The 12,323-nt window shown below is 40.5% G+C and overlaps 1 protein-coding gene across 5 annotated transcripts in view; it reads left to right on the top strand.

The window, feature by feature from the left end:
- The window catches only part of nin (ninein (GSK3B interacting protein)), a 187,398-nt gene that overhangs the window by 81,309 nt on the left and 93,766 nt on the right, over nucleotides 1-12,323 (top strand). For all 5 annotated transcript variants that reach the window (XM_043697621.1, XM_043697620.1, XM_043697619.1 and 2 more), the window contains exon 4: nucleotides 7,626-7,792. In XM_043697621.1, coding sequence (XP_043553556.1) covers nucleotides 7,626-7,792 — 167 coding nt within the window. The remainder of the gene's footprint in view (nucleotides 1-7,625; nucleotides 7,793-12,323) is intronic.

The raw sequence follows: 12,323 nt of genomic DNA, 5'->3' as shown, positions 1-12,323 counted from the left end.
CCCTCCCACGCTGTGTGTGTGTGTCCCTCCCTCGCTGTGTGTGTGTGTGTCCCTCCCACTCCAGTCTGACCTATCACCCTCACCTTGACCTCTTTCCACCTATCACATTTCCGACGCCCCTCCCCCAAGTCCCTCCTCCCTACCTTTTATCTTAGCCTGCTGGACAAACTTTCCTCATTCCTGAAGAAGGGCTTATGCCCAAGATTTATCCAGAGACCTGTGACTGAGGAAGTAAGTATTTTTGTTCACCAGTACTATAGTCACCGAGAGCAAATGAAAGCATCTAAGTTAAGCAACAAGTTGAGGTTATGAGTCTACACACTTCAGCACAGATTTACCAGCAGATTGATTATAAGAGTCTGCCCATTTAAATTGAAGAGATGATTTGTCCAATTCTATAAAAGCTACAACTGAGAAAGAATGGTCAAGGCCCAAAGATTCAGGATACAGTCAAGAAGATAGATACTGAAAAACTCAAAACTGCCAATATCATCAGGGCTTCTATAAGGGAAATATGAAATTAAAAGTCCTCCAGTTTAAAGGGACTTGCAGACCTTACAGAATCAGAAATTGAATCAATGTCAACAAGCTTCAACACTGTAACACGTAAATTTTCCAGGTCAGAAGATAATGCAAAAATCCTCTGGATCACCTGAATCTGTGGCATTGGGAACTTGCTGGGAATTGGCAGAGTAGCAAAAGGAATTATATAAACAAATGTATAAATGTAAATGTTGTGAAAAAAGCTAGGCAGGAGGAGTTGTATAAAGATCCAGAAGGGTTATTGCTGAAAATTGCTTTAAGCACCTTCCACTATGATGATATAATATAGACTGGATGGGAGAACACTTTAGGATGTTCCTCATCGTTTCTGTAACATTGTTTATCACATCTTTGTAACTTGTACATCTTTGCTGTCGTACAATAAATTACATCTTGTGTAGATTACAACAGGATCTTGACCAGATGGGCCAATGGGCTGAGAAGTGGCAGATGGAGTTTAACTAAGATAAATCCGAGGTGCTGCATTTTGGGAAAGCAAATCTTAGCAGGACTTATACACTTAATGGTAAAGTCCTAGGGAGTGTTGCTGAACAAAGAGACCTGGAAGTGCAGGTTCATAGCTCCTTGAAAGTGGAGTCGCAGGTAGATACGATAGTGAAGAATGCGTTTGGTATGCTTTCCTTTATTGGTCAGAGTATTGAGTACAGGAGTTGGGNNNNATAGGCAAAGCCTTTTCCCTGGGGTGGGGAAGTCCAGAACTAGAGGGCATAGGTTTAGGGTGAGAGGGGAAAGGTATTAAAGAGACCTAAGGGGCAACGTTTTCACACAGAGAGTGGTACGAATATGGAACGAGCTGCCAGAGGAAGTGGTGGAGACTGGTACAATTGCAACATTTAAGAGGCATTTGGATGGGTATATGAATAGGAAGGGTTTGGAGGGTTATGGGCCGGGTGCTGGCAGGTGGGACTAGATTGGGTTGGGATATCTGGTCGGCATGGACGGGTTGGACCGATGAGTCTGTTTCCATGCTGTACATCTCTATGACTCTAAAAAGAACCTTATATCATGAGGCTGCCAAGTGGATTTCCTCTACCACATTGAACCAAGTACGTTCTGTAGATCCCTACATTGAAGGAGAATGGTGGCAGCAAATCTACCTTAGAGTGTGCAGTAATACAGAAAGGTCACACAACATGATAAACAATGGTACAGATTTCTTATGAAACAGGTTTCCAAATCAATCATCAAAACAAAATCAATTATCCTGTTTCAGGAAGAATATGATAATCTAGAAGAACTTCATAGGTATGTGGACACAACAGGAAATTGAGATTGTAATTTTGCTCAGTGAACATTGTTAATGATCTGAGATGAGAATTATACTGGTAGAACTCATGGTCTCCTGAATGGAAACAAATTTTTTTATATACTCATGGGAGGTGGGTGCTGCTGGCTGGGTCAACGTTTTATTGCCCAATCCTAGTTGCCTTTAAGAAGTGCTTGGTGAGCTGCCGTCAAGACCCACTACTTCCCATGTTTTGTAGGTCCACAATTAGGGAGGGAGTTCCAGGATTTGACCCAGTGACACTGAAAGAACAGTGATAGATTTCCAAGTCAGCATGGTCAGTGGCTTGGAGGGGAACTTGCAGGTCATGGTTTTCCCCTATTTCATGTTAAACTTCATAACTAGTTTGAACTAAGAGATGCATTTCACTATTGAATTGTCACACTCGTTAACAGCATCATGTGAATTTTTTAATGCTGACTGATAGATAAAGGCAGCATCCGAGGAGCAGGAAAATCGATGTTTTGGCAAAAGCCCTTCATCAGGAATAGAGGCAGGAAGCCTCCAGGATGGAGAGATAAATGGGGAGAGGGGAGGGCTGAGGCGAAGGTAGCAAAGGGTACAATAGGTGAATGGGGGTGGGGATGGAGGTGATAAGTAAACCTACCAATCTCCCTTCCCACCTATCCGCTCCACCCTCCCCTTTGACCTATCACCTCCATCCCCACCCCCATTCACCTATTGTACTCTTTGCTACCTTCTCCCCAGCACTCCCCACCCCCCCCATTTATCTCTCTACCCAGGAGGCTTCCTGTTTCTATTCCTGATGAAGGGCTTTTGCCCGAAATGTCGATTTTCCTGCTCCTCGGATGCTGCCTGACCTGCTCTACTTTTCCAGCACCACTCTGGTCTAAACTCTGATTTCCAGCATCTGCAGTCCTCACGTTTGCCTGATAGATAAAGGACAACAGTGATTAAGTCATTATGATAAATAGATTACACTCACAAGTGCTCTATTATATCCACTGCAATGAGTGTTTCTTGTAAGGCTTCCTCTTTCCTGAACAGATTGTACTGTTCTTGTGTTTCATGAGAAGTATACAATTCATTGATTTTTGTTTGCAGCAATGTTTTTCATTTACATGAAAAACCAGGCCTCCAATAAAGATGACATAGCATTCTGAGAGAGTTCATTGTACCAATCTTTTTGATATCAGTGTTATTAACCAACAAGTTCAGTTGAGAACATAAGGAGGTAGGATTGCATGAAAAGTAATTGAACAGACAAAATGAGCAAACATCATCCAGATGACCCATGCAGTTCATTTACGTATTGCTTTATGTTTACACCTACTTTTGGGGTACTCCTCTTATGGCTATCAGTGAGTTCTTGGCAGCTTGCTGCCTTGTATCTGCAGCTATCTGACATGCCCAGGGCCTGTGTCGATGTGGTGTTACTGTTCCTGCATCAATACTTCTGTCATAGGGTTTTATCATGGGATGGGGCGCAGTGGCCGGTGCTAATACAACCATGTCCAACATGACCACAGGATTCAGGCACAGCTGAGTAATGAAACAAGGGATTGTAGGTTGAGAGAGGGGATGCCAATAAGAGCAATCTCTCACCAGGCTACCCCTCTTCCTGATGCCAAGTCCCTGATCACAAACTGAATGCCTTTGAATGAGGAAACTTCTTGTGAATTTGCAAGTCACCTGACAAGGTTGGGTTTTCAGGTTTCCCCATAGTAAGTCCCCCACCAGCCACTGTGTAAATACCAACGGCAACAGATGCTGCCTTGTGATGTGCATTAATTGTCCAATTAAGGGCTCAATTGTAGTTGGTGTTGGATTGTCTGGGCCTTCCTGTCCCAGACTTATTCGCGGCAGGTATGAGAAGTTGGTGAGGTCCCCACCTGCCACCAAACCTGCCATAAAGGAGGGCATTAGATTCCAACCTTTCCTCGGATGTCAGTGTGCTGCTCCTATGTCCTCTCAGAATGGTGCTACTTATGAATTGCCAACAAGTTGACTACTGTCTCAATGAACGAGCACATGAGCTCAAAGCCCAGAGTTATAAAGGGACAACATGTGCCACATGAACTCCTCCTTGACTGACCAGATTGCTACAGTGCTCCAGGAATTTCTCTCATTCGAAAACCCTTCTGTCTTTGATTCTCCAGAAAAGCCCTCCTTGCTTGGGGCACCTGAGGCCCAGTATCATTTTTCATAATGATCATGATGTGCTGAACTTATATGTCAAAGCCTCAACTTTGTGTGCAGCTTAGAGTCTCTTTGCAGACAGTTTTGAGGAAGTAACAGAATGTGATGCGGCCAACTTGCAGCAGTGTCTCTCTTTGATACCCAGTATACTTTTTATTGGAATGTTCAGTAGTGCTCAGCTAGTGCACTCATCCAACAAATAACTCAGAGAACACTGGAGAAACTCATTAGGTCTGGCATCATCTATGGAGAGAAAAACAGAGTTACTGCTTCAAGTCCAATATGACTCCTCTTCAGATTTTCAGCATCCACAATATTTTGCCATTGTGTGCAAAAGCTACTTCTCTCTGGCAGTGGCACTAACATAAAGCAATACTATAAAAGGCCAATCAGCATTGTCACATCCCCTCTTCTCCCATTGCTCAGCGTCAGTTCATGTCTGAACATTTATCACAAGTGAAAATGCCACTTGCTAGACAGCAGCCACAAATAAGTAAAGTGGGAAAGTAGTGGGAATAATATTTATTTAATTTAAAATAGAACCTGCCAATCTAAACATGTGAAAAATATCCTTATGTATCCGGTAATCTTTATTCTTCATTTTCCTAATGCTTCTGTGCTTCAAGAGTAGAACTCTTGTGTCTTCAGTGGAAGTATATGCAGATCCTTGCTCTGACTGTCAAGACACACTTGGCCAATGTTCTTCTCGGTTTTGAAGCTCATGAAAGTCTGGCAAAATCGCTCCAGCTGTGCTGTACAGGAGATATCATCACCATTGGGATACAAAGTAACTTGTGGAATACTGCATGGGATAAAGGAGAATGGGTGAAAAATGGATGCACTTGTATGGGGTCCCCACTTCCGAATCCCCTTCACCACCAACTATCTAATGGCCTATCACACTTCCTTGCGAGCAATCTGCTGGGGAATATTGTGGGGTGAAAACCGATTAAGGGTATCATTTATCTTGCTTTTCGGGGCGTTTATATCATGAGACACAAATCATTGCTGAAGACTGCATAAGCCCATTTGATTACTGTGTGTGAGGAACTATACCAGTAACTTTCCTTTGCATGGATTCAGATGTCATCACAAGAGACTTCAACATCAAGTCTGTCATCTCTTTGCAAGCATAGATGGAAAGCATGCCAGTATATCCTTGCTACTGCTCTCAAAGTACCTTTTTAATTAATGGCCCTAAGTTACTGCATGCACATTAAGCATCCCTGTAGTCTCCCAACTAAAATCTCCACTGTTGTTCATGTCTCTATGCTGTACTGCTGCTCACTGTGTAAAAACACAACCATCTTCCCACTGGTCCCACCAAAATGTAAGTATCTGAGTTGATGCATGAGTGAGTGACTTCCTCTGAGAAGTAATTAATATCCTCCTGGCATCTCCTACTGGATCCTTGATGTGATCATTGTTCACTGGTTGCCAACATCAAATCAACATGAGTGAACATTGTACGTGAGGTGATATTTTGCCAGTAGGTAGCTGTGAGACACACACCTCCCCATCACCAATGGTCAGGCAGTGCCAAGATTCCTCTACAGATATCAGTTGAGAGGTGACTCAAGGGCAATGATCACTCTAATTTTCGTTGGTGCCTATGCAGATTTTGAGAAGTCTGAACCGTATATTTAAATGAGAGTGGTAGTTATACAGTGGAGACTGATAGGGTATTCATGGAATCTTTTTAGCTTCTGCACGTCTGCTCATACACCATACAACTTCCACACAATGTAGGGTCACCACCAGTTCTCTACCTCTCCTTCGTGTCCTGTGCTATATATTGAATGAATAGATGGAGATGACTTTTTGAAGGTGACTACAAAGTAGAGACATGGCATCGTATAAGGGTGAGGATCCTTTAGAAAGAAGAATAATTGTGGTTGAACTATTGGATGCAGTACCAAATAACTTGAAATCATTTAAACTCTAATTACTGTAAGGATGAAATTGAGTATCAAGGTAAATGAACAGATGGGCATGGAAAACATGTATTGACACAGATGGATGGGTATACCTGTAAGCTACATTGGTTGAGGAGTAATGTGCTGGAGTAGGCGTAAAAAGGCAGAGTGAAGGCTGTTGGGTTATGCACATTTAAGAAGATGGGTTAGTCAGGAACAATGTTAACCTTCCCTGCCCTGCAGCAATCATTAAAACCACAATTTTAATATTATGCTTCAGCTCCTGTTGCTGCTAACGTTATGGCCAATCTCCAACCATGCCTTCTTACTTCACCTACAGGCTTGTTCCCTCTATTTATAGGAAAGAATATTTTCCTGATGGCTCTAACAGAGTGCAACAGCACACCCTGAGTGATATCACTAAAACAAGGCATAGCCTTTTGAACATCTCAGCGTCTCTAATTCTGCCCATTCCTTCTGTTGTGCCACCCAACTCCACTATCAGTTAATTGTATGCTTGGAATGTTCCTTTAAATTGGCTACAAAGTGCAGAAAATATATCATAACACAAAAGCTACGTTAAAAAAAAATCATTGACAGATATTCTGTACTTCTGGATTTCTTTACACTTTGCCAGATTCCTGTGTGACGCAATTGAATTCAGCCCCATGTCTCCACATTTTCAGGTTATCTTCCTTGCCAGACTTCAGGCTAATCTGGCAGGATCACCTATCACCTTTGTGCTCACTGAACTACACAGGTTTCTGTTTGATCAACACTTTGATTTTACAACTCTCACCCTTGTTTTCAAACCACTTAATGATCTCGCTCCTCCCTATCTCTCTAATCTCCTCCAGCCCCACAATCTTCTGGGGTATATGCATTCCTCCAATTCTCGCCCTGTGAGCATTGCCAGTTTTAATTGCTGAACAATTGGCAGCTGTCCCATCAGCTGTCAAGGCCTTAAACACTGGAATTCTCTCCTTAAACCCTTAAATCTTGCTTTCATATTCTAAAATGTTTCTTAAAACATACCAGTCAGACCAAGTGTTTGGTTATCTGACCTAATATTTCCAAATGTGGCTTGGTATCAAGCTTTTTTTATAGTGCTCCAGTGAAGCATGCTGCAACAACTTATTACTTTGAAGAGACTATATAAAAACGTGTTGATGCTAATCCAAAACCTGAAATCCTTCTGAACTCAGATTAATCAGGTTTTGCATTAAACCAAAGTTTACACATGCACTTATATTAGGAGACGTTGCATAGCAATCATGAGTGACCCTGTGGTCTACCCATTTTTTTTCTAATCAATCTGTTCAGAGTTATTATTGTACACCTCCTGGAGCAGATGGGAGTTGAACCCAGATATCTCAGTGCAAGGGTAGGGATACTACTACTGCGTCACAGGAGGACCCAAAATGTTAACTACTCCCCAGCAGAGAATTGAACCCCAGTCTCCCCTTGTGACAGACAGAGATACTAAACACCACACTACTTGGATGCTAAACACTGTGGTCTATTGTAGCAGTCATATGGTCAGACTGATTATCATTAATAAAGTCAGCACAGGCAGGACATTGGAACTAGGACTCAGAAGTTTATTAGATAAGCCTGATGAGTTAGTTGAAAGCCTCTAAAGATATTGTGTATGCAATTTAAAATGATTAGGCTGATTGCAATGCATTTTATGCCCACAGATTCTACCGAGGTACAGCCAAAATATGTCAAAGATGGGAAACGATATGGGCGGAGAACAGCACCAGAATTTCAGGATTCGGTGGAAGAGTTTATGGAGGTCAGAGTGACAGAACCTTTAGCTGATGATACACAACTTGAAAATGCTCCTTCTGGGCATGATATTGAGGTGGGTTGAAATTATTTGTATTCTTAGCTGTTTTTGAGGACATTCTAATGAATCCTGTTTTTGGGTCTGTGTGAATTTCTAGGTTTTGATTTCTAATTAGTTGAATTCCGTATGAGTTCAAGTGTGTTCTTCACCCAAAGTGGAATTAGAGGATAGGAGATATTAGACCAAGTAGAAATGTTTATATAGTTAGCGAGTTTTGAGAAGATTTATAGCTCAGGTTGAGGTTCTGGATGTAGGTTCGCTCGCTAAGCTGGAAGGTTCATTTTCAGACTTTCTATTTGACAAACACATTGACTTAGATCCGATTTACCACCCCCTGAGAAAAAGAACCAGAAAAGACATCACCACAGGAAATGACATAACTACAGGAAATGATATCACCGACCCAAAGAAACCCAAACATATAAATAGAAAGCAGAAATCATCAGCAATGCTTCGTCTGGAGGCTCACTGAAGATCTTACCTAATTTGGTGATGAAACGTCTGAAAACGAACCTTCCAGCTCAGCGAGGAAACCTGCATCCATGTTTATGTAGTCCCAACTGCAAAGCATGTATTATGTTATTTAGCAGGGGTGAAAAACAGAAATTAGTTTTGGGATTTTGTCCACGATTGGAAATGTGCCTCATCTGGCTGGGGAGGGCAGCCAGCTAAATTAGAGTTCTGTTTTTAACATCTTAGTGTAAATTTTTATTCAGTTTGATTTCCTTTCTCATTTCCACTCTCTCTGTAAATGTATGTATGTATGTATATGTCACTTTCTTTCAGAAAATCAAATAACTGTGTCAAAATTTAAGATATTAAAAATTATTCTAAACTTTTCAAATTGTTGAAAGTGAGTGTGATGCTAGCCTACATCTTTGGGGATGTAGGCATTCTTTCTTAACCAAGTACAGACAGGCTTCACCTCAGCAGATACACCTTTAATCAGATTAGATACAACCACTGGGCCCGGAAAGATTCCAGCCTAGTAACTGAAGAGAGTAGCAAGATCATGAGTATGTCTTAGCATCACAGCAGCAAAGAAAAATACTGAATAAATTTCAGTGTAAACAATCTGCATTGAATTAAAGCAACTGTTAGGGATAGTGGGATATTTAAAACAATAGCTGCTTTTGGAACAGGGTCACAGATATAACGGACATGAGAAGCAGCTGCATGAGTTGGGTGGGAAAGTCTTGACAACAGCTAGGTGGGGAGCCTGGAGGCAAGGTGTATTTCATTTCATAAGGACAAAGTTTGGAGGCCCATGGTGGATGAAGATGGCATAAAGAAAGTTGAGAGAACCACAGCTTGTATTTTAAATTTTTGAACAAGTGGAATTCAGATGCTGAAGGACAGCAAGAGCCTAAAATTTGGAGAAAATTAATGTAGGTTGTGGGTATCAAAGGGTAAAATATTTACGTGTTGGTACTCTGCTGGGGATAAAAAAGCACCTGCAAAGCCACCTTACAGTGCAATACTTGTGACAAGTTTATATTGGCAAAATCCAGTACAAAAGTGCACATAGGAATTTAAAACAGAGAAGGGGAAAATCTTTCAAAGCTTCGCATTAGACAGTACAGGCAAATGTAGAATTTTAACAAAGCATAGATAGATACACATGGAGTGATTTACATTGGAAAATGAGCTTGAAACCAAACCTTTTTATCCAAATGTATGTTTTAGCAGACATTCTTAAGAGACCAAGGAAAGAAATAAGGTTACATTAATAGGTTGTGTCTAAAATAGACAAATGACAGCTGGAAGTTCCACTTACTTGGGTGAAATTTGAGTACTTGACTGTTGCAGAATGAGTTGTTTGAACAATTAGCAACAGGAGTTGTTTAAGCAATTAGTTGCTATGATGTGCAGTGACATGTGCAATTTACACAGACACCACTTTACACTGTCTGCATAGAGGTTATTTGTGTCATGCAACCTCATTTTATTCTTCCTCAGGTCCCACCGGTTTAGCTATTTATTTCCCAGGAGCTCTTCACCTCCCAATTTGCGTGTAAGTTGCACAGGCAGCTAGCAGAAAATGTGCTTTCATAGTAATGCTGAAATATGAAATCAGTGTGGTGGCTGAACAGAAACCCCCTCATGTAACTACATCCATTTTGTCATTGAGCATATAGTATATTTATTTGAGTCCCATCATGAATGCCTTCATGTGTATAGAGTTCTCCTGGCTGGCTCTACAAAGTATATGCCCTGCTTTTATTTTAACGAGATAATCCTATGTCCTCGGAAATCAAATTAAAGTTCTGAGTCTGTCTGACTAAAGTGAATAGGTGAGACAATATACTAAAAATATAATCAAGTTGAGCAAAATAATCTTAAATTCTGTTGGAATATGAAATTGACTTGGATGTTAGGACAAAACAACAATACTAAATCAACAACAAAGTAAATGGAAAGGAAAATAATGTGGTGTGCCAAATGAGCTGTTGACTTTCCACATGGTCATTCTGTTTGTTGAACAGTGAATAAGTTGGCCAAAGCCTCTTGGTTTTCTTTAAACAGTGCCACAGGATCTTTTTCAGTCTCACTGAAAATAAAGATTAAAGCTTGGATATTAACACATCCTCCAAAGGACAGCATCCTAACAATGCAGTATTCCATAAGATCCACACTTGATAGTTAACCTTGATAGTTATAAGTTCAAATCATGGTGTTAAACAAACATCCAACAAAGTTGACAATAATTAATCAATTAGGTTATAGCAGTTTTCTTTTCCCGGTATTTTATTTGACTAGATTTTGATATGCTTATGTCACCCAAAAGTTGTCCAATTTCACAATTGAAATGGTCCTAATGCCTGTATCATTTTTCATGGAGGCTGCATTGACCTTTTTGATCTGAGTATTGTTACAGTAATATTTCCAAGTTGCCCAGTAAATATAATTCTTGAAAATAAAAATGGGAATTTTGCTAATCTTGAAGAATTTTAGAACCCCATCCTTTTTCCATTTATTTCTGATTCTTTATCTTTGAATATATAATCATATATTTTAAGATAACCTGTTTTAAGTCTCCTTTCCACATTTTAAGGTTAGGTATCTCCATGGTATATCCACGTTGCAAACTCTCCATCTACTTTTGCCACTGTTCATTTGTTTTTCTGGCAAATTACTATGTGTTTCCAATTTTTTGCTGTATTTATTTTGGACTGTTTGCACTTTATCTCCACCCCTCGTCGCTATTTGCAGCTTTTTCCCTCCAATATGGACTTGCTTTGTGTTTTTCAACAAATTATGTTAAGATTATCCAAATCATGACTTTATTGAAATAAAATTAAAATACTGCAGATGCTGGGAATCTGAAATAAAGCAACATTCTGGAGAAATTCAGCAGATCTGGCAGTAGCTGTGGAGAGAGAAATAGAACAACCATCTCAAGTCCAATATGACTCTTCTGAAAATCAGTGCTAATTTAAAAAAATTAAAAATGTTTGCACTGTGATTTGCAAGTTACTCACATATATGGCCTCTTAAGAAAATCATCTCACATGAACAGTAAAACTGCTTGCCCATTCTAGACTGTCCTATTTCCATCTGTTCCTGCATATTTATTGCACACACAAATGTAAAGCATTCTGGTTTTCTAACTGTACACATGCGAGTTGTCATCTGGTGTCCTGGGGTGATGTTGCCTCACTGTGAAATATAATGGTGGTGAATGTTGCTGCTGTGGTAACTGTTACTGCTGATCGACTGCATTTGGTAGAAAATATTTGACCTTTGAGACTAATGATCATTCATTTCCTTGTTCAGCTGGCAAAAATCCAATCTTTCCCATCAACTTTCTGCATTGAAGGAGCAGCTCCTCTGATTATATGCACATGTCTGCGGTTGTGACATTTTATCTATTCAGTTAAAAATCACACAATGCCAGGTTATAGTCCAACGGGATTATTGGAAAGCACTAGCTTTCGGAGTGCTGCTCCTTCAACAGGTGGTTGTCTATTCAGTCATTTTAACTGTGGTAACAACTGCTACACACAGGTTACACATTGCCAAGTAGGTTATCTTTTATTGAGTGTCTTGAATCTTTGCTGAAAAATGTGTTGCTGGAAAAGCGCAGCAGGTTAGGCAGCATCCAAGGAGCAGGAGATTCGACGTTTCAGGCACAAGCCCTTCTTCAGGAATCGGGCTTATGCCCGAAACGTCGCTTCTCCTGCTCCTTGGATGCTGCCTGACCTGCTGCGCATTTCCAGCAACACATTTTTCAGCTCTGATCTCCAGCATCTGCAGTCCTCACTTTCTACCTGTGTTGAATCTTTACACTCTGACTGGCTCAATAACTCTCAGCTTTAATAAAGCTACTGATTTAGAGTAACGAGACACCAGCAGAATGTATAAAGGTGATAATGTAGAATGATGCATTGATTATGTCTGTCTCAGATGATTGTGTAGAGCGATCGAAGAGAATGTGTGTATATACCAAGTTGTAACGGAACAGCTTAAAGGAAAGTACCTTGGACTCAAAAAGCAGAATTTGGAAGATTAAAGTAATTTGGACCATACACACATGATCGAAAAT

Source organism: Chiloscyllium plagiosum, chromosome 10 (genome assembly GCF_004010195.1).
Source record: "Chiloscyllium plagiosum isolate BGI_BamShark_2017 chromosome 10, ASM401019v2, whole genome shotgun sequence".
NCBI lineage: Eukaryota > Metazoa > Chordata > Chondrichthyes > Orectolobiformes > Hemiscylliidae > Chiloscyllium > Chiloscyllium plagiosum.
This window is presented reverse-complemented; position numbering and strand designations above follow the sequence as displayed.